The sequence below is a fragment of the Cetorhinus maximus genome, chromosome 3 (assembly GCF_964194155.1).
Source record: "Cetorhinus maximus chromosome 3, sCetMax3.hap1.1, whole genome shotgun sequence".
In the NCBI taxonomy this organism is placed as follows: Eukaryota; Metazoa; Chordata; class Chondrichthyes; order Lamniformes; family Cetorhinidae; genus Cetorhinus; species Cetorhinus maximus.
The window spans coordinates 88,066,934-88,089,991 of record NC_135881.1 but is presented as its reverse complement, the minus strand read 5'-3'; the positions used below and the strand labels follow the sequence as shown (position 1 = coordinate 88,089,991).

Genomic DNA, 23,058 nt, shown 5'->3' with positions numbered 1-23,058 from the left:
TCTAGTCCCAAAAAGCAGAACAAATCCATTCCGGTCACTTACCACCCCATCAATCTGCCATCAAGTATCAGCAAGGAGTTAGAAAGTGTTGTTTACCATGCTATGAAGTGACACTTACTCTCTAATGACATGCTCAGTGATGCTCAGTTTGGATTCTGTCAAGATGACATAGCTCTAGATCTCATTATAACCCTGTTGGAAATATTGACAAAAGAGCTGAATTCCAGAGGTGAGGTGAAAGTGACTATGCTTGACATCAAGGCAGCATTTGACCAAGTGTGGCATGAAGGAACCATTGCAAAATGGAGCTCAATGTCGATCAGGGGAAAAGTCTCCACTGGCAGTAGTCAAATCTAAAATGAAGGAAGAGAGCTGCAGTTGTTGGAGGCCAATCACCTCAGTCCCAGGGCATGATATCAAGAGTTTGACAGGACAGCTGACGTTATCATTGTTGAATTCTTCACCATCAACATTGACCATAACTTAAATGGACCTTCCATGTAAATACTGTGGCTGCAAGAGCAGATCAGAGGCTGCGAATTTTGACTCACCTCCTGACCCCCCAAAAATCTTTCCACACAGCAAATCTATCCACAAGGCAAATGTCAGGAGATTTATGCAATGTTTTTCACTTGCATGGATGAGTGAAGGTCCAACAACATTCAAAAAGCTCAACAACATCCAAAGCCAAGCTGCCCACTTAATTGTCAACCCCTCCACCACCTTAAAACATTCACTCACTCCACCACTGACACATTGTATCTGTATCTACAAAATACTGGCTTATTTAACAGTATCTCCCAAACTTCCGGCCTTAACCACCTGGAAGGACAAGGGCAGCAGATGCTTGGGAACACCATCACCTGCAAGTTTCCTTCAAGATACACACCATTGCAACTTGGAAACATGTAGCTGCTGGGTCAAATTCCTGGAACCCCCTACTCAACAGTATTGTGAGCATACTTTCGCCAACAGTTCAAGGACACCACACAGGAGTTCCTCAGGGTTCCTTTGCCCAGTCATCTTCAGCTGCTTCATCAATGACCTTCCTTTCATCATAAGGTCAAAAGTTGGGATGTTCACTGATGATTGCACAATGTTCAGCACCATTCATGATTCCTCAGATACTGAAGCAGTCCCTGTCCAAATACAAGAAGGCCTGGACAATATCCAGACTTGGGCTGACAAGTGGCAAGTAACATTCATGCCACATAAATGCCAGGCAATGACCATCTCCAACATGAGAGAATCTAACTGTTGTCCCTTGACGTTCGATGGCATTACCATTGCTGAATCCCCCACTACCAACATCTTGGGGGTTAACATTGACCATAAACTGAATTGGACTAGCCATATAAATACTGTGGCTACAAGAGCAAGTCAGCAGCTAGGAACCCTGTGGCAAGTAACTCACCTTCTGACTGCCTGTACCATCCACAAGGCACAAGTCAGGAGTGTGGAATACTCCCCACTTGCCTGGATGAGTGCAGCTCCCACAACACTCAAGAAGCCTGACACCATCCAGGTCAAAGCAAACAGCTTGATTGGCAACCCATCCATCTGGAATTAAAAAGCCTAATGATGACCACAAAATTATGGCTGATTGTCGTAAAAGCCCATCTGGTTCACTAATGTCCTTTAGGGAAGGAAATCTGCCGTCCTTACCTGGCCTGGCCAACATGTGACCCACAGCAATGTGGTTGACTCTTAATTGCCCTCTGAACAAGGGCAATTAGAGATGGGCAATAAATGCTGGCCTAGCCAGCAATGCCCACATCCCAAGAACGAATTTTTAAAAATTCACTCCCTCCACCACCGATGCACAGTAGCAGCAGTGTGTATCATCTACAAGATGCATTGTAGGAACTCACCAAGCCTCCTTAGACAGCACCTTCCAAATCCACGGCCACTACCACCGAGAAGGACAAGGGCAGCAGACACATGGGAACATCACTACCTGGAAGTTCCCCTCCAAGTCACTCACCATCCTGACTTGGAAATGTATCGCTGTTCCTTTACTGTCGCTGGGTCAAAATCCTGGAACTCCATCCCTAACAGTGCCGTGGGTGTACCTACACTACATGGACTGCAACGATTCAAGAAGGCAGCTCACCACCACCTTCTCACGGATAATTAGGGTTGGGCAATAATTGCTGGCCTTGTCAGCAACACCCACATCCCATAAATTAATAAAAACAGAAGGCAGCTCATCATCTCCTTATCAGAGATGCCCACATCCTGTGAATGAATAAATAAAAAGAAGCTACTCTATCTGATATATGGTGTCTTTTATGCAGTAGTGTCTAGTCTTTTTTCTCAAGTTAACAACACTAATATCATCTTCTTGAATATTAAAATATGTGATAAAAAAGTACCACAGTTCCTGCCCTGAGGTTGTAAATTGATTTAATTTAGCTTAGGAGCAACACAGTTTTACGCTTGAGGAACATATTCATGTTACATATTACAGGGGCCTGAAAACAAATGCACATAAACTGGCACTCTTGTCCAAAGCCTTACAAAGATTCACAACTAATCAACACTGCACAGTAGTAGATTCTCTATGGAACCTTACAGCTGCCTGAAAATCTTCAGTAACCGAAAGGGAATTCTTGAGCTTTAAAAAATGGGCTTAATGAAGGTGACATATTTGAAGTTCTCTAGGTTCATTTCTTAAGATTAGGCCTATTTAAAGCTCTTTAGTAGTGTCTTGCAACCTTACAGTATTTGACCTTAAAACCACCTCATATCAACTACCATTTAGTATTTTTTATTTTTCTTGTTTTTCAGGTGTGAATTTGCTGCAGCAACATTTTTTCCAAATAGTTCCTTTGTAACTATATTTGAGAACATTGGAACATTTCAAGGTAATATTTCCATAACCTGCCTGGAACTGGCACTGCCTGTTTGAGAGATGGGTTCAGCGACTTCACATTAAATAATTTCCTGTGCTTTGCATTGATAATAGCGATAAGGCTAACAAATTACTGTTAGAGTGCAGTATTTGACTGAAGAGCCTTGTTGCCTCTTGCCCTGCTCACAGATCCTGTAGAGGGTGCTGCATTGATCAGATGTGGTCAGAGCAAGATAATGCTCAAAAGCCTGTCAAAACCTTGTCAGAACCTATCAGCTAGGTTCCTTGCTATTGACTGCAAAAATTAGGCCAATATAATTTGATTTTATTGTGTAATGGTGAATCTGTGGCAAAGGTCTTCAGGACTAATACAGTAACTGTGATGAAAAGCATAGCTGACGAGGGAATGAATTCAAAACATGCAAAAAACAAACACAAATTAACTAGAGCAATTTTAAGATAATTATCTGGATGGTTAATGGAAGTGTGCTGCTAATGGGTGAAAATATGCAAATTTAGATATTTTGTCTTTTCAACTGTCATTTTTAAAATTCTTTCATGGGATGTGAGCGTTGTTGGCAAGGTCAGCCTTTTGTTGCCCATCCCTAATTGCCCTTGAACCGCTGTCCATCTGATCTAGATACACTTACAGTGCTGTTATGTTTCTAACCAGTGACACCTTACTTCTACTACAGTAACACTAATCCATTTGTTTCCCTTTCAGCATTTTATATAGGTTTGATTATATTTACATTTTTTTTTCATTTTACTTTCTATATGTTAGTAGTTTAGCAGACTGGATCAATGGTATAATCACTAGATTTTCATGACCAAACCATAGCTAATACTTTCTTAAAAGTAGAAGAAACCTTGAAATAGTTAACAGTATTAGAAGATCACAGTTGTTATTGCTTATGAATATTAAATCCTAGTTAACAAATGGAAGTCCATAAAGCACAGAATGGGTAATTCTGAGGTGGATGGTCCTTTCATATTGTAAAAGTGAATTTTGTTGAAATTATCATTTTTTTTTGGCTTTAGGACTATTAATCCAGCACCATTTTTATATATGCCTATTATTGATATGATTTGTGTTACTTTTAATCTTGTGTAAGGTTAATTCATTTTGCATTTGGTTGTTTTGAATAGGTTTACCAATAGAGAACTGTGTACAAAACATCACAGCTTTGAAAGTACAGTTGCAGCAGATCAGCAACCTCTCACCTGAAGCCATTGATTTATTATTGAAGGCAAACATGACTTTCTTAAAGGTAACTTCAAGAATTGTTAGAATGGATTCAGCCACTGTTTTCTAACTAGAAATAACTGGTTAATTATAAGGTAGTTTGGCTGCCAATTCCTGTAAAATAAGAATAAATCCTTTTATCTTTTTTGGTAACATTTTACAAACTCACGTTGACTTCTACCTATTACAACCAGGCTAGCAGGCGTGCACTATTCCACTCTTTGCCCCACTCTGGAGTTAGGTATAACAGAGCTTGAATTTTAAAAAAAGGTGATATAGCCAATTTAATATATATCTGAGTATGGCTCAGTCAAGCAATAAGCCAGTCAGGCTCCTTAAGTTAACAAGTAAAGAGTTAGTTTTATTGGTAAAACTCACTCGGAAAGATACAGAAATTATTAACAGAAGGATTAAAATGTACAAATATATCCAACTACACCCTAATGCCAAAGAATAACACACATAGAACCTCGTCAAGCATTCAAAAAAAAAGAAAAACTCTGCAGAGTGTTATGACGTGGCAGGTGATGTGTGCCAGGCAGACCAAATCTACAAGGGAAACTTGGCCACGCTGTCACAACGGTTTTGCAATTTGTATTTATTTCAAGAAGATTTGGGCACTGAATTCAGAAGTAATGAGTCCACTACACCTTTAGAGATTTTAAAAACTAAATTAAAACATTTATTAACAAAAGAAAAGATTTCAAGGACATACATAAGATTAGAGTTACTTAATACTATAACAAGTCAAAAAATCCCTTATTAACCTGACTCTCAACTACACACACCCTTTAAGACAACAGTCCAAAATAGATTTTAAATTTAAATAGCAAGCCAGCAAGTTTACCACAGCACCTACTTCATAGTGGAATCCCAAAAGCTTTCCTCTTTAGTTACTGGACACAGTAGACTTCTTCAAAAGTAGCTGGAGGCTTCCCCAAGTCTGTTTTACATGGTCTTCTTAGATCTTACATGTCCTCCCAACATCACCTTCCTTCCTTTTTTGTATATGCTTTACTCTCTTTAATCTGCAAATTCCATTGTTCTCTAAGTCTTTGGAAATGTGCTTTTCCCATAATATAAAAATGTTTCATGTTGCCAACATGGTCAGTACCTTTGGGAAAAATAAACATACTGCTTGGCCTTGATTATGTTGTTAGTTGTAAACATCCTACCATCCCTTTGAAACCTAAACAACCCCTTCACTTATCTAAAAATGTAAATTTCCTTTATACCCTACATGCTAAGACCTCATCCTTGTTTACTCGTTAGCATTTCAAATGCCTTTTACCCCTAGCTTCTTTTGATAATTGCAAGCTTGCAGTCTACCTGACTCTAATTTAATTAAATCACACAGACAGAACCATACACACTCATACTCATAAACCTACTTAACAATAAACCACAATAATATTATGAAAAATATTATAGCTTCATGACAAGACTACCAGACAATAAAAACCTGGCCAAACCTTAACGAGTCAAGTCAGAAAAACATAACTTATTCACGCAGTGTCCAGATGTTTGTTTACAGCTGAAGGGTCCCAGTGCACAGTGGCTGCTGATTCTTGTGGTTTCTCATTGGATGCAGTAGTGTTGATGTGGAATTCTCCTTTAAGAATTCTCAGTTTGCTGCTATAAAGTCTTCTGGTGGGGTTTTCAAATCACAAACAGATCAGCTTTGATGAGAGAGGTTTTAGCAGAAAGGGAGAGATGGCATAAGGCGGGGTCAAAAATCTGTTATCTCTTTTACACCCAAGAGCTGGATCATGTGACCTCTCTCTGAGAACTCCATAGGCTCTATGGCCTGCATATTCATCCTCAAGGTGGGTAGGAGGAGTCCAGAAATGCAGAGCGGATGATCCATCTTAGCCTCCTCCAGACGCCCCAGGATCACAGATGCCAGCCTTCAGCCAATTTGATTCACTCCACATGATATCAGGAAATGGCTGAGGGCACTGGATACTGCAAAGGCTATGGGCCCTGATAATATTCCGACAATGGTACTGAAGACTTGTGCTTCAGAACTTGCCGAGCCCCTAGACAAGCTGTTCCAGTACAACTACAACACTGCATCTACCCGGCAATGTTGGGGAAAACTGCCCAGGTATGTCCTGTACACAAAGTAGGACAAACCCCACCCATCCAATTACCACCCTATCAGTCCACTCTTGATCATCAGTAAAGTGGTGGAAGGTGTCATCAACAGAGCTGTGGCCACCAGAGCCACTCAGCTCCTGACCTCATAACAGCCGCGGTTCAAACATGGACAAAAGAATGGAACTCCCGAGGTGAGGTGATAGCGACTGCTCTTGACATCAAGGCAGCATTTGACCGAGTTTGGCATCAAGGAGCCCTAGCAAAACTGGAGTTAGTGGGAATCAGGGGGAAAACTCTCCACTGGTTGGAGTCATACATAGCACAAAGAAAGATGGTTGTGGTTGTTGGAGGTCAATCATTTCAGCTCCAGGATGTCACTGCAGGAGTTCCTCAGGGTAGTGTCCTAGGTCCAACCATCTTCAGCTGCTTCATCAATGACTTTCCTTCCATCATAAGGCCAGAAGTGGATGTGTTCACTGATGATTGCACAATGTTCAGCACCATTCGCAACTCCTCAGATAATGAAGCAGTCCATGTCCAAATGCAGCAAGACCTGGACAATATCAAGGTTTAGGCTGACAAATGGCAAGTAACATTCACACCACACAGTGCCAGGCAATGACCATTTCCAACAAGAGAGAATCTAACCATTGTCCCTTGACATTCAATGGCATTACCATCACTGAATCCCTCACTATCAACATTGTGGGGGTTACCATTGACCAGAATCTGAACTGGACTAGCCATATAAATACAACAGCAAGTCAGAGGCTAGGAATCCTGTGGTTAGTAATTCACCTCCTGACTCCCCAATGCCTGTCCACCATCTAGAAGGAACAAGTCAGGAGAATGATGGAATACTCTCTACTTGCCTGGATGAGTGCAGCTCCAAAAACACTCAAGGAGCTTGACACCATCCAGGACAAAGCAGCCCACTTGATTGGCACCCCTTCCACAAACATTCACTCCCTCTACCACTGATGAACAGTGGCAGCAGTGTGTGCCATCTACAATATGCACTGCAGAAACTCACCAAGGCACCTTAGGCAGCACCTTCCAAACCCATTACCACTGGACAATGGCAGCAGCCACATGGGAAAACCACCACCTGGAAGTCCCCCTCCAAGTCACTCACCATCCTGACTTGGAAATACATCGCCATTCCTTCACTGTCGCTGGGTCAAAATCCTGGAATTCCCTTCCTAACAGCGCTGTGAGTGTACCTACACTACCAGGACTGCAGCAATTCAAGAAGGCAGCTCACCACCACCTTCTCAAGGGCAATTAGGGATGGCCAATAAATGCTGGCCCAGCCAGTGAAGTCCAAATCCCATAAATGAACAACAAAAAAAGCAAATTTCCAGCTCAGCCTGTCCACCTTAAGTGAAAACATCTCCATTGCTGGAGATGGCGTTGGGTCAGCCATCCTGTGAAGAAGCTCGGAGGCAGCCACAGGGTGCCTAGGTGGAATGCTTAAAAGGCTCACCTTGGTGTCATGGGATTTTGTCCCAGTAAAAAAAAACAAAGGCCCTACAGCCCTCACCCCACACACCCCCTTTACTGTTCAAACACTGCCCATGCCCCATCCATGCCATCTCATTCCCCCCATCCACCTCCTCAGGCCTTTCATGCCCCCTATATCAGGCTCTGCACTTCCACCTACCCCTAAGTCCCTTCATGCCCACTATGGCAAGCTCTGGTACTTACTTGCCCATTGACCCATTGTACACTTTCCAGAACCCATGAACAACACTGTGTAAATTGGGATATGTGAAAAAAAGCTTTCAAAAATGTAATCTTTATTCATTTTCCCTTATTCTTGAAAAAAAAAGTCTGGACAAGCTAATAAAAGTATCACTTATCCAGACCCTTTCACGTTTCAAAAATCACAACACTTGAAACTACTTACTTATGTCAAGAAACATTGTGAAATTGCCCACAGAGATCAGAGAGCCTGAGCTGTCAATCAAACAATGTTTCCTCAGGGGAGAAAATGGACTTAATAATGAGGATGGGCTGAGAGCCCAGACATCTATTTGAATAACAGAACACCTGATTTCACTTTAAAAACTTTGATCATTCTTCTGTTAGAATCAAAAAGTGCACGGGACTACTTTTCAGGTTAAGGCTGAATTTTGACATAATGTACAGTAACTTTTATAGACTTCAGTTCCAACTTCAGCATTCCGCATAGAGGCTCTCTTAGACTGACAATTAGGTTTAACACCAAATTGTTCCATTGTAATTCTGAGGCAGTCCTGTTTCAAACTACAAATTAGAGTGACATACAACTGATGAATTAGTGGCCAGGAGTCTTTGAACAAAGTGTGATGAGAATCCAAATTGTTAAAAAAAATTGTTTTAAAATACAAATTTGTTTAAACTGGGCCAAACTTCAGTTTCTGTGAGCCTGTAGGTCTGAGATTAAACAATGGAAGACCCTGGTGATAACTGAGAGTCCAGGATTTACTCCACATTTTGAGAATGGAGTTGGTATTGAGTAATTCCATAGCATTTTCTGGAGTGTTTTTTTCCCCCCAAGTACTAAAATATTTAAATAATCCTAATATTGCAAGGTTTAATTTCATGAGACATTGAGGATGATAACGATATCCAGAGTTGTTTATGTTATTTTGTTTCGTACCTCTCAGTTATATCATTAATATCAGATATTGATTAACTATTAATATTGATAAAGATGATGGATTTTCTTTTTACAGTTAATTCAAGGTCTTATTACCACAGTAGACAGGTGTGATGAGGCAAGCCTGGCTCAAATGCTGTCACTTTCAGACAACATAAATGTTTCATCTGTGACTGCTGAATTGTGTTCCTTGACTCCTTGGCAAAGTTATAGTCTTATTGTGACAATCAGTCAGAACATCGACCTCAGATGCATCACTTACAAGGTAAAGCAAAGAACATTTTATTTTATTTTTCTTTATTTTTCTGTTCTTCCAATCATTCCCTCTTACTTTTACCATCTCTGTGCAGGAATTGTGAGCTATCTTGTAATTTCCTTCACTTTTCGTTTCTCTGTACAGTAGAAAGCATGGGGGGAGACTTTTAACTACTTGATGTGCCGGAAGTGGGGGGTACCAACAGAGCATGGGAAAACAGTGAGTCAGGGGTCCCACTGCATGCTGTTGAGTTTTAACTTTACAATGTGCGTGTGATATTACTAAAAGATTCCCCACCTGAAAGCCAGCCTGATTGATAGGCTTGGCTTCCGGTTGGATGGGGAGCAGCCCACAGGTGGCCACAGGACCAGGTAGGTCCAATCCTTGACCGGGGGAGGCGGGGTGCGGAGAAGACCTAGGGCGGGTGGGGATTTGGTGGCTGATCCTGGAACAGGGTGGTTGTTCCAGTTTAGGGACAGTATGATTCCCGGGTCATGTAGAGGGGCAGAAGTCACAGGTCTGGTGGGAGAGTTGTGAGACCTTGGTGGAGGGGGAAAATTGAATATACTGTATTGTTACAATAATCACCATGCAGTTCAAGCATAGAATTATTGGAATCTTACAGAACTTAAGGAGCCCATTCGGCCCATCACGCCAGTTTAAGTCTATAACATCTGTAAAGGAATTACTGTCATTGAAGGCATTCAAGCCCCTTCTGCAATGGCCCTATGATAATATTTGTTATAGATCTGTGCATGAATTCAATAAATAATTTCTGCTGGGTATAGATAGAATAGTGTATGTCTCTATTTGTTTGTCTGCCACATATACACCACATGGAATATGTGTGACACACATGATTTCATATATGCCATTTTCTCTTGAGCTCCAGTGTTGTGGCCTAGCTTTAATTGCTGAAGGATTTCAAAGTGTACCTCAGTAACTTGTTTTCATTTTGTATTATAACCAGGCACTTCTACCAATGATAATCCCCACTCATGTAAATCAGATGATGCAGAATATCCTGGATGTGTTCTCCGGACTCAGTTCTTTCACCCAAAAATCAGTACAACTTTTGAAGCTTATTCCCAAACTTTTGGATACCGTCCGGGACATAAATCTTCCATCTATTTTTGAATTCAATGAGGTATAATGGTTTTACTTTTAGCATTAATCGAAAGATTACCTTAGATTATGTAAAGTTTCAATTTATGGCTGGGAGTCATTTAATAGCTTTGAAAATGAGAATCTGCATTTCCTTTCTTGTGAATGGTGAGAAGGACAACCACCAGGTGACCTGTGTCATTCCCCTCCTTATATTTCAGTTTCTGTGCCACTAGTCTAAGCGGTAATGTTGCATTTTTAGTAAAATTAGTATATAGGTAATATGCAGACTTGAGGCAATCAATGGAATTGAATTTGTGAAACATTTATTGTCCTTATTATTATGCCAACCGATGCCCAAAAATTTTTTTTAAATCATATGATCCAGGATTAAAAAGCAGCTTTCTTTTCTATTCATTCATGGGATGTGGGCTTCGCTGGTTGGGCCAGCATTTATCGCCCATCCCTAGTTGTCCTTGAGAAGGTGGTGGTGAACTTCCTTCTTAAACTGCTGTAGTCCATACGGTGTAGGTACACCCACAGTGCTGTTAGGAAGGGAATCCAGGATTTTGCCCCAGCGACAGTAAAGGAACGACGATATATTTCCAAGTCAGGATGGTGAGTGACTTGGAAAGGAACTTCCAGGTGGTGGTGTTCCCATCTATCTGCTGCCCTTGTCCTTCTAGAGGGTAGTGGTCGTGGGTTTGGAAGGTGCTGTCGAAGGAGGGTGAATCCCTGTAGTGCACTTTGTAGATGGTACACAATGCTGCTACTGTGATGGGTCAGTGATGGAGGGAGTGAATGTTTGTGGATGTGGTGTCAATCAAGTGGGCTGCTTTGTCCTGGATGGTGTCAAGCTTCTTGAGTGTTGTGGGAGCTGCATTCATCCAGGCAAGTGGAAAGAATTCCATCACACTCCTGACTTGTGCCTTGTAGATGGTGGACAGGCTTTGGGGAGTCAGGAGGTGAGTTACACATTGCATGATTCCTAGTTTCTGACCTATTTTTGGAGCCACAGTATTTATATGGCTAGACCAGTTCAGTTTCGGGTCAATGGTAACCCCCAGGATGTTGATAGTGGGGGAATTAAATGATGGTAATGCCATTGAACATCAAGGGGCAATGGTTGGATTCCCTCTTGCTGGAGATGGTTATTGTTTGACACTTGAATGGCGCAAATGTTACTTGCCACTTCTCAGCCCAATTGTCCAGGTCTTGCTGCATTTGGACATGGACTGCTTCAGTATCTGAGGAGTCGCGAATGGTGCTGAACATTGTGCAATTATCAGTGAACATCCTCACTTCTGACTTTATGATGGAAGGAAGGTCATTGATCAAGCAGCTGAAGATAGTTGGGCCAAGGACCCTACCCTGAGGAATTCCTGCAGTGGTGTCCTGGAGCTGAGATGACTGAACTCCAACAACCACAACCAACTTCCTTTGTGCTAGATATGGCTCCAACCAGTGGAGTTTTCCCCCTGATTCCCATTGACTCCAGTTTTGCTAGGGCTCCTTGATGCCACACTTCGCCAAATGCGGCCTTGATGTCAAGGGCAGTCACTCTCACCTCGGGAGTTTAGATCTTTTGTCCATGTTTGAACCAAGGCTGTAATGAGGTCAGGAGCTGAGTGGCCCTGGCGGTGTCAGTCATCAGGTTACTAGTAAGCAAGTGCCGTTTGATAGCACTATTGATGCCTTCTTCCATTAATTTATTGATGATAGAGAGTAGACTGGTGGGGCGGTAATTGGCCGGGTTGGATTTGTCCTTTTTTTTGTGTCCAGGACATAGCTGGGCAATTTTCCAAATAACTAGGTAGATGCCAGTGTTGTAGCTGTACTGGAACAGCTTGGTTAGGGAAGCAGCAAGTTCTGGAGCACAAGTCTTCAGTACTATTGCTGGAATATTGTCAGGGCCCATAGCCTTTGCAGTATCCAATGCCTTCAGCCATTTCATGATATCACGTGGAGTGAATCAAATTGGCTGACGACTGGCATCTGTAATACTGGGGACCTCCAGAGGAGGCTGAGATGGATCATCCATTCAGCACTTCTGGCTGAAGATTGCAGCAAATGCTTCAGCCTTATCTTTTACACTGATATGCTGGTCTCCTCCATCGTTGAGGATGGGGTTATTTGTGGAGCCTCCTCCTCCATGAGTTGTTTAGCTGTGCACCACGATTCACGACTGAATAGAGCAGGACTGCAGAGCTTAGATCTGATCCATTGATTGCGGGATCATAGCTCTGTCTATCACTTGCTGCTTATGCTGTTTGGCATGCAAGTAGTCCTGTGTTACAGCTTCATCAGGTTAACACCTTATTTTTAGGTATGCCTGGTGCTGCTCTTGGTATGCCATCCTGCCCTCTTCGTTGAACCAGGGTTGATCCCCTGGCTTGATGGTAATGGCAGAGTGGGGGATATGGCGGGACATGAGGTTACAGATTGTATTCGAGTACAATTCTGCTGTTGCTGATGCCCAGTCTTGAGTTGCTAGATCTGTTCGAAATCTATCCCACTTAGCACAGCAGTAGTGCTACAGAATATGGTGGAAGGTATCCTAAATGTGACGGCGGGACTTCGTCTCCACAACGACTGTGTGGTGGTCACTCCTACCGCTACTGTCATGGACAGATGCATCTGCGGCAGGCAGGTTGGTGAGGATGAGGGCAAGTATGTTTTTCTCTCTTGTTGGTTCTCTCACCACCTGCCGCAGACCCAGTCTAGCAGCTATGTCATTTAGGTCTCCGCTTTAGTCAGTAGTGGTGCTACCGAGCCACTCTTAGTGCTGGACATTGAAGTCTCCCACCCAGAGTACATTCTGCACCCTTGCCACCCTCAGTGCTTCCTCCAAGTTGTGTTCATGGAGGAGTACTGATTCATCAGCTGAGAGAGGGCAGTAGTGGTAATCAGCAAGCGGTTTCCTGCTCCTGTTTGACCTGATGCCAGGAGACTTCATGCGGTCCAGAGTCGATGTTGAGGACTCCTAGGGCAACTCCCTCCTGACTGTGTATCATTGTGCCACCACCTCTGCTGGGTCTGTCCTGCCAGTGGGACAGGACATGCCCAGGGATGGTGATGGTGATGTCTGGGACATTACCTGTAAGGTATGATTCCGTGAGGGATATGCTTGACTAGCCTGTGAGATAGCTCTCTCAGTTGAAGTGTAAAAATTAGGTGTTGATATCCTAGTAGCCCCCAGATGTTAGTAAGGAGAACTTTGCAGGGTCAACAGGGCTGAGATTGCTGTTGTCATTTCCAGTGCCTAGGTCAATGCTGGGTGGTCTATCTGGTTTCATTCCTTTTTTGTGACTTTGTAGTGGAAAGGCCAGTTAAGAGTCAAATACATTGCTGTGAGTCTGGAGTCAGATCCCTAAAAGGCAATAGTGAACCAGATGGGTTTTTACAACAATGGTTTCATGGTTACCATTAGACTTTTAATTCAAGATATTCATTGAATTCTGCCATGGCAGGATTCGAACCTGGGTCCCCAGAGCATTTCCCCTGGGTTTCTGGATTATTAGTCTAGCGAGAATACCACAATGCCATCACATGTTAATAGAAAAGATATATTAATGTTTAGACTGCCTGCACGTCCTTGGAAATTCAAATCTCTCAAACCCACCAATTGTGTTTGTTTTTAGCTTGTGCACTGTGGAAATGTAAGGCAGGGAGGACCTGAAAGGCAGACTAAAATAGATTTAGAATCCATGTGTGTAAGTGCCCAGAGCATTGTAAGTAACCTTTGAGAGTTTCAGATACATGTCACCACTTTGGATAACGATATAGTGACAATAATAGAGACCTGGCTCAAATAATTGAGGAATGGGCACCAATATTCCTGATTACAATGTATTCAGGAAAGATAGGGATGAAAAGTATAGTGGTGGCAGCATTGATCAAATACACTGTCACATGCTATATCACTATCCTTAACATCTCTGGTAAGCCACAGATGGATCTTTTTTTGCTGAGTTTTTGTTTTTTTAATGGTACATATTTTTGTTGAAAATTTTGAATCATTTCTTTAAATGTTTCACACTGTCTATTTATCACCTTAAGTTTTAGTCAACCTTAATCCAGCTCTCCTCTCATACTTACATAATTGGCTTTGTTTGTTGAGATGGACTTAAAGAGTAATTAAATCTTACTACTATTACATAGGGCCTTGGTGAGATTGCACCTTACCAAAGGAAGGGTATGTGTTCTTAGTGAAATGAAGATTCACTAGACCGATCCTTATGACAACAAATTGAGCAGACATGGCCTATATTCCCTAGAATTTAGAACAATGAGAGGTGATCTAATTGAAACAGATAACATTTTTAAGGGGCCTGAGATTATGGATTCTGGGAGCATGTTTCTCTAGCTGGGGAGTCTAGAACAAGGGGTCACAGATTCAAAGGAGTTGGACATTTAGCACTGAGATGAGGAGAAATTTCTTCACTCAAAGTATTGAGTCATTGGAATTCTCTACCCACAGAGCTGTTGATGCTCAATCATCGAGTGTTTTCCAGATAGCGGTGGATAGATTTTTGGATGCCAAGGAAATCAAGGAATATGGGGATATTGCAGATAGGTGGATTTGGGTAGAAAGTCAGCCATTACTATATTGAATGGTGAAGGTTCGAGGAGTCCTACATGATGTTCATATACATACGAACATATGATCAAAAAGCAGGAGTAGGCCATTCGGCCCCTCGAGCTTTCACCACCATTCAATAGGATCATGGCTGATCTGATACAAACCTCAAATCTACATCCCACCTACCCTCGATAACCTATCACCCCCTTGCTTACCAAGAACCTATCCACCTCTGCCTTAAAAATATTCAGACTCTGCTTCCACCGCCTTTTCAGGAAGAGAGTTCAAAAGGATCCCAACCCTCTGAGCGAAAATTTTTTGCCTCATCTCCATTTTAAATGGGTGACCTCTTATTTTCAAATAGTGACTCCTACTTCTAGATTCTCCCACAAGAGGAAACATCCTCTCCATGTTTTATGTTAACTCTTGCCTCCACCTCATTCTCACTCCTACTGCTATGATTGCCCCTCTCTTACACCAACTCTCAATCCATCCCCTTCTCCACCTCACCTACACTCCTACTTCCACCCCAATCCACTTTTAACCCATCACCACTCCTATTTGCACCCTATTCCTATCCCCTCTCTTTCCCAAACTCTTCCCCACCCCATCCACACTGCTGACCCCATCCCCACTCCTGCCAGCTTTCTATATCAACTCCTGTCTCCATCCCCAGTCTTGCCCTCAACCTATCTCCAGTCCTTATCTTCACTCCTACCCCCTACTCTATCCCAACTCCTGTCCCCACACCCAATGCTGCATCCAATTCCTACACCAGTTCCTGTTCCCAATTCCACTGCTGCCAGCATCCCTAGCCTGACTCTTACCCCTATCCTCACTTCTTCCAGCTCTACTCCTCTGTAAGGATAAGCAGCTGCATTCCTTTAGGAGCAGTTCATTAGCCCAATGTTCTGATTTATATCTAACCAGCTTCCAGCCTGACTCCTCAAGCACTTTTTCCTGTGTGCAGGGAGCCCACTGGAATTGAAAGAGGGAATCTAAATCAGAAAATTGTCCTCCCATCTGTTAACATGGATGTGCCAGCATCTATAGAAGCTATAGTTTTATCAGAATCACAGAGCTGTTGTTTCATCATGGATGTTAAAATTTTCTCATGGTTTCAACTTTTTTAATGTTAATAAAATAAAAACTATTCCATTGATGTGCATGTTCAAGTTTTTCTCGAAACCTAACTTTAAAATAAAAAGGTGGTGGATCTAATTTTGCAGGGATTAATCAACATAACATACATAAATAACAAATACCACTGAAAAACATCTAAAATGCTTTTATTTATAAAGAACCAGAATGTTAAATTATAGTAATTGACTATTTCATTGTACACAGATGGTGGCCTTAACTGGGGATTCACTTGTGCTCCTGTATATAGGAACTAACTGAAACTGTGGTTGTTAGGTTAGAAGATGCATATTTGTAGTGTATGAGTGGAAATAAATAAAATCTTCTAACTGTGTAAAGATTAGGTTCCAGTTCTAATCTTCTCTGCATTGCTATCTGAATTCGGACACAGTATCCAATGCAATGTTTTCCTTTTTATTCTGAAGGTTTGAAAAAATGGCTGACATTGTCTTTTATCTATGTCTAGAATGTTCAAGGAAGATCTGTGAGAATGTCGGCGAGTTCCTCTTTCCAAACTCTATCCCAAGCAATTTGTAAAACAAAATCATCCAGCTTATTCGGTGGTGGCATGATGTTCTCAGAGTTACCCCAAATTGAAGAACTCACTGAGGAAGATTTAATCAAATACAACATTCCTACAAATACCAGTAAGAGAATCCTGGTTTAATGTAGAAGACAGCTGTGTTTAAGTACTGGTGTCATAGTTTGTAGCTGCAACAGCCTTTTACTCATCGGATTTAAATGTCAGAGATAAAAAGAAAAAAATCACAATGAAACAATTAATGTTTGGAAAGTCGTGTAGAGCAGGAATTGAACGCATGATGGGCAGAGGTCTACACTCCCCTGGGGGTGTGTTGGTAGGCAGGTGAGGCGCATAAAATTGGGCATAATTCCATGGATCCCTTTCCCAGTGCCTACCCGCCTGCCCCTGACCGCGCTGTAAACTCAGATGATACAGCTGCCTTGGTTCAGCCCTTAAATGGCCAATTCATGGCCACTTAAGCATATCTCACAACCACCCCCCACCCCACCATTATTTTTCGCACAGCAAATGGAGGCCAGAGGTAGGTTAAAAGCATGCCAAGTTCCACTCATTGGGCTGTAGGTGGGAAACCTACTTTACAGACCGCTGGGTGCATCGGAAGAGGACCCCTCCCCTACCAATGTTTGGCTACCCCCCTGCCCCCCCACCTCCCACACCACCGGTTTCCCTTCCCCCTCAGCCTGTGCACCCTGGCCCCACCACCCCCTCACCTCCCTCACCGGGGTCTCCAACCTGGTCCTGTCAAGAACCTCCAACTTACCCGTTATTTCGATATCATAAACTGTAGAAAATTACAACACATGCTAATGGGCTCCTGAAGAATGCTGACTGGAGTTCCTATAGGGCTTGTTAAGGGAATATATTTCCCAACTTCCTTTAGAAACTCCCCAAATAAACAATAAAACAGTAAAAAATCAAAATGCTGCAGGCGCCAAAAATTTGAAATAAAAATGGGAAATACTGGAAACACATGACTGGTCAATCAGCATCTGTGGAGAGAACAGAAAAGTTAATGGCTTAATTATGGATATCTCTTCAATACAGCTTCAAAAATACTAATAAAGCTAAACACCATCTTACTCTCCAGTCTCCACTTGGTTACTGTGAAATATCAAAGCTTTATATCTGATCACAAGAAAAATTGAATCTTGCCCTATTCCATTAAAAAAAGAAAGTTTAATGAAAATCAATCATTGGAAGTCTAAATGTCTGGAATCAATTTATCCTGTCCATTCTTCTGAACTAATCTTAGTAATACATTTCATTTATAGAAGTAGAGAACCCTTCAAATTTTTGATTTTGAGCAGGCTATATGAAGATATATTAAGGAGCCACAACTATTACATTGGTAGTGGGATGAATGAAATGAAGTGGAGGCAGAGCATCATATTTAATCTTTGAGGTGGAGCTGGGTGGTTGTGGAAAACAATGTACAAGCTCAAGGATGAGAAGTATCAGATGAGAACCAAGACCCTTAATTTATGACCACATATTTTAGCCATTTAACCTGTTTCAGCCATTTATGACTTCAGTCATAAATTGATATAGCTTGGCTATGTGGGCTGGCCTCACAGTCAATTGATTTGAGATGTAAAAAAGCTTGTTAACAGACCTCTTTTTTGTTGCACCAGCTCCCTACTGCTTGGGCTTTTATCAGGATATTTTAAAAGCACCTAATGGGCCTTTGCTGTGGACTTTTCTGAAACCACTGCTACTTGGTGAAATACTGTATGCTCCAAGCATGGCGGAGATCCAGGGACTGATGGAGAAGGTAAGAGAGTTCAATATTCTGGAACTGCCAGGTTTTATACAGTTACAATCTGCATTTGGTATTTGGGGCTAGATTTTCACATTGTACAATAGTGTAAAATAGGGGATAGTGATTCAAAGAGGATGGGCTGAATGGAAATAAAAATCAGGAGATGTAAAATTGGCTGTTCACCCACTATCACCTGATTAACTCTATTGCACAGAGTGAAAATCTACCCCTTGCAGACTGATTGCATGCATGTAGTGCCCTTTATTAATTGCAGATGCCAAATGTTAGCCCGTTTTTCTTTCCCTCTGCTGTTTTGCTTATGAGTGTTGATAGTACACTTAAGCAATATAAACATATATGTAACATAACAAGGTGACCACATTGATGTAATTGATTTTAAATTTCACAGCTGAAGGAGAGTATAGCTAATAAACGCTTGAGCTGATTGATTTTGCATATGTAAAATTGTAGGGAAAGAAAGAGTATTCTAGCACGATGGCTATGGAACTGGACTATTAACCCAAAGACCTGGACTAACGATCTGGAGACATGAATTCAAATCCCACCATGAAGCAGGGAAATTTAAATTCAGTTAATCAAATAAATCTTGGATTAAAAAGCTCGTATCAGTAATGGTGGCAGTGAAACTACTGGATTGTTATTTAAAACCCACCTGGTTCACTAATGTCCTTTAGGAAAAAATTTGTTGTCCTTTAGGAAAAAATTTGTTGTCCTTACCCAGTCTGACTTAAATGTGACTCCAGATCCATGCCAATGTGGTTGACTCTTAAATGCCCTCTGAAATGATTGAGGAAACCACTTAGTTATAACTCAATGATAGTGAGGGATTAGGTGTCAGCTGTGGCTCAGTTCATAGCACCCTCGCCTTTGAATCAGAGGGTTGTGGGTTCATGTCCCACTCCCGGAAACCAAGAACTGTGATTGTACTCGAAAAGAGTTGCAATCTGTGACTGTTGATAACTCAAAAGAGTATCCAGTGGTTGTGAAAAGCACTATATAAATGCGATAGTGAGGGATAAACAACAAACGCCAATCTTGCCAGCCACACCCACATCCCATGATAAATAAAATCATATACATCAGCGTGACAACTATTTAAAAAAATATAAATAGAAACAATAAAAGAGACTGCCTTTTATCTCCTTAAAGACAAACAAAAATTGGTACGCATGCATTCAGATATCTATCCCTCCTGTTGCTAATGACAGGACCATCACAGTTGTTGGGATTTTGCATGCCTGGTTATATGCAAATTCAGGTTTAAATATTTATAAACAATACAGTAACCAAAAAGAATCTGCGTATTTACAAATGATCATTTGGTTATATTTCCAATTAGAACATAATTGTCATAAGAATCTGCTTGGATCTTAATTCTGTTTTGCTAGACTTGCCTAACATTATGTACTAATTATTAATTTAAGCATATAAACTCATATTAATTATGTTCTGATGCTTTTTCTATTATTTCTCAAATATTTTATAATATATTGAAAAATTCAAACCTCAAGCACTTGAAAATACAAAAAGTAAGCATTAAGGCCCAGATTTTCTCCATCATGTTGAAAATAGCGGATGGACCCGGAAATCCTAAGTCCTGCCTCGAAACATGGCACTTGCTATTTTCATCGGGGTGGGACTGCAGTTAGGCTGGGGTTCACGCATATGCAATTTATGGGGACAGCAAGGCACTTAAATCATCAGCTGCCTCCACTGAAGTGGGATTTTGGTAGGCTAGGAGTGTGAAACACGGCATGTGCAAATTAGACCAGGTAAAAGCTGGTCTGAACTTATTTGTTTGGATAGCCAGGGTACCACTTTGGGTCACAGCATGCCTTTTGGAGATGTTAATGGGATTGTTAAAAGTAAACATGATTGTGTATAAAAAGTGCATAAACTTATTGAAACTGTTAAAATTGTAAATTAGCGTGGGGGGCTATAAACGGCCATGGGGATGTGCGGGGCATAGGAGGTATGAGGGGCCATGGGGAGTGGGTAGAGGGGCATGAGTTGGCATAAGGGGTATGAAGTACCATGGGGTGGGTGGAGGGCATGGGGTAGCATATATTGGCATGGATGGGGCATGAGGAGTGTATGGGGGTGATGAGGCTTGAGGGCTGTTTTTTATTTTAATCATTTTTTAAAATTAAAGTTGACAATGTGCTGGAGCACAGAGGTAATCCTTCCGCCCAGCCTGTCCCAGCACCCTGCAGCATCGCACTTGTTCCTGGGTGCCAGTCCCAACTTCTTTTCTAGCCTATAACCCCAGAACAAAAATCAGAATTGTGGGCCGCTATTTTTAAAGTTCGGAATTCTCTTGACTCTGCACACCCCACTCAAGAGCAAAAATCTAGGCCTAAGAGTTTGAATTTGGTTGTACTCGATTTTTGGGAATTGCAACAACTTGTAATTATATAAAGAACCACTTAATTATTTTAAAAATGCAGATTATATTGCTCAATATGTAGTATACTGCAGCATAGTTGTTAAGGGGTCATGGTGAAAGAAAAATTTCATATTTCTGCAAAGCATTGGTGGGGATTACATCACCCCTGATTGACTTATGGGGCAAAATTTTGCCCTTGGCGAGTGGGATCGGCGGGGGTGGTCAGGAAGCCGACCACCGCCTGCGATCGGCACTGCACCGTGATTTCATGTTGGCAGGCTAATTAAGGCCCGCCCAGCGTGAAAGGCAAGTGCAGCACTCAGCACTGCCTGTGCGGGCAGGGGGAGGAGGGCAAGTGGGCCGAACGTGAACTTTGCACATACATGCAAGTGAGCGCTTCGTAATCTCTCTGAGGCACAGAGCTGCCTCAGGGAGATGAAGCGCTGTTTAAAAAATAAGAAAATAAAAATTTCATAAGAAATGTCTCCTCATGTGACTCTGTCACATGAGCAGGGACATATTTTTAGTGAAAAAGTAAAGTTTTTATTTTATTTTTATTTGCTTTTGGAGACCTCATCCCACGACTGCGCGTTGATGTCGGCAAGCTCCGCCGACGTCAACATCTGTCATTTCACGCTCAAGCAGGTCGGGCGTGTGCCCACGCATCAAACGAAAATTTCTGCCCATGGTATTTCTTTCTCAAGTGTTACATCAGGTTTTCATTAAGTTTTTGCTCTGCGAAATTGTAAGCAAGTGACAATTGCTACCCAGTGATTAACAGTGGTTTTCAAAGATGAATGAATTGACTATGGCTAGATTAGTATTCTATATATGTATATGCAGTATACAGTATAAGATTTAGTGCACATAATGTCTTTCAACATAAAACAGGCAGAAGAAGATTGTACAATCTGCTCAATTCTCCCTTTCATTGACATTCATGGACAGGAATTTAAGGTGGTGTAAAACAGGCAGCTGATCTGCTACCACCTGTTGTATGCTCCAGTCAAAGTGAAAGCACCAGCCTTTTTTTTATAGTACACAGTTTAACCTATTTATAATATATGGGAACGTTTCTTTTGTTTACCATTGCCAGTGATAACATAAATGTTTTCTTTATGCTTACATGTTCAATTTCATTACAAATAGTGATGAGGCAATCTCTCCCTGTTTGTTTCCAATGCTTTTTGATAACCCAGCTAAGAAGATTTTCAAGTTGGATGCTGAATGGGCACAATATGAGCAACATGCCCTGTCTTCAGTGGGCCCATAGGTATACACCTGCTCATATTGATCTTAGAGATCTTAAATAAAACCTTTTAGGGAAAGGGCTCCAGTAGGTATTTTCACAACAAGGAGAAATGGCACTGACATGCAACATGTATGCTTCATCCATCTTTCCATGAAAGTTGCAATCGGAGTTCTACAACTGACATAGGACCCAACAGACTCCTAGGGGTGCTGGGCAAACATTTGATGTTTGGGCACATGGGCACAAAAGGTACAAGGTCCCCACTGGATTTTCAGGTGAGAAACAGGCAACCAATAGTTAAAAGTTTCCCCCCAGTGCTGTAGAACAAAACTGCTTCAGTCACATCTGGATCCTTCAACTGATTTCATGTTACAAGCTGCTGAATGGTGTGGTTGCAATGCTTATAGGTGTTTTCTGTATTTCATTCAGGCCAACAGAACATTCAGTACAGTTGACGAGCTAAGGATCTATTCTGAAGTCTGGCTGAAATCCTCAAAACTTCTGCAAACTAACGAAAATCAGATGTTAAGTCAACTTCAGGTATCTGAAAAAAATCACACCACTTTGTTTATTTGATAGTGGCGTGAACATGTTTCTTTTTGTTTTGCTGATTGGATGAACAATACTCTACTGGATCCATATATTGGACTTATAGTTGATGATAACCTCGTAACTTACCATGATTATTGAATGGCTTAGTTTATCTGATAATTTTGAATATAAATTTAGTCTTCAACATAGCCACAAAACATGATTATGATACTTTTGTACATACAAATAGTATTTATATTTATACAGTGCTTCACTGCATCAATTGTCACACAATTCTGCAGTCACTATTACATAGACAAATGCAGCAGTTACTCTGCACCAACAAAATTCTATGAGCAGCAATGAGCTGAATGACCAGCCAATCTGTTTTTTGATGGTATTAGTTGAAAAAGAGTGTTGGATGAGACTGGGATAACATTATTTTTCTTCCAAAGTGCTTTAGAATTTTTAACAAAAACAAAAATACCTGGAAAAACTCAGCAGGTCTGACAGCATTTGCGGAGAGGAATACAGTTAACGTTTCGAGTCCGCATGACTCTTCATCAGAACTAAGGAAAAATAGAAAAGAGGTGAAATATAAGCTGGTTTAAGGGGGTGGGGGGGGGGGGGGGGTGGTGG

General features: G+C 41.6%; 1 protein-coding gene across 1 annotated transcript in view; it reads left to right on the top strand.

Annotated features, from left to right (window-relative positions):
- The window catches only part of LOC144678766 (ATP-binding cassette sub-family A member 13-like), a 222,462-nt gene that overhangs the window by 13,146 nt on the left and 186,258 nt on the right, over positions 1-23,058 (top strand). Inside the window, exons 5-11 of the mRNA XM_078538645.1 lie at positions 2,791-2,867; positions 4,004-4,125; positions 8,921-9,109; positions 10,071-10,247; positions 16,393-16,573; positions 18,102-18,241; positions 22,318-22,428. Of these exons, the coding sequence (XP_078394771.1) occupies positions 2,791-2,867; positions 4,004-4,125; positions 8,921-9,109; positions 10,071-10,247; positions 16,393-16,573; positions 18,102-18,241; positions 22,318-22,428 (997 nt within the window). The remainder of the gene's footprint in view (positions 1-2,790; positions 2,868-4,003; positions 4,126-8,920; positions 9,110-10,070; positions 10,248-16,392; positions 16,574-18,101; positions 18,242-22,317; positions 22,429-23,058) is intronic.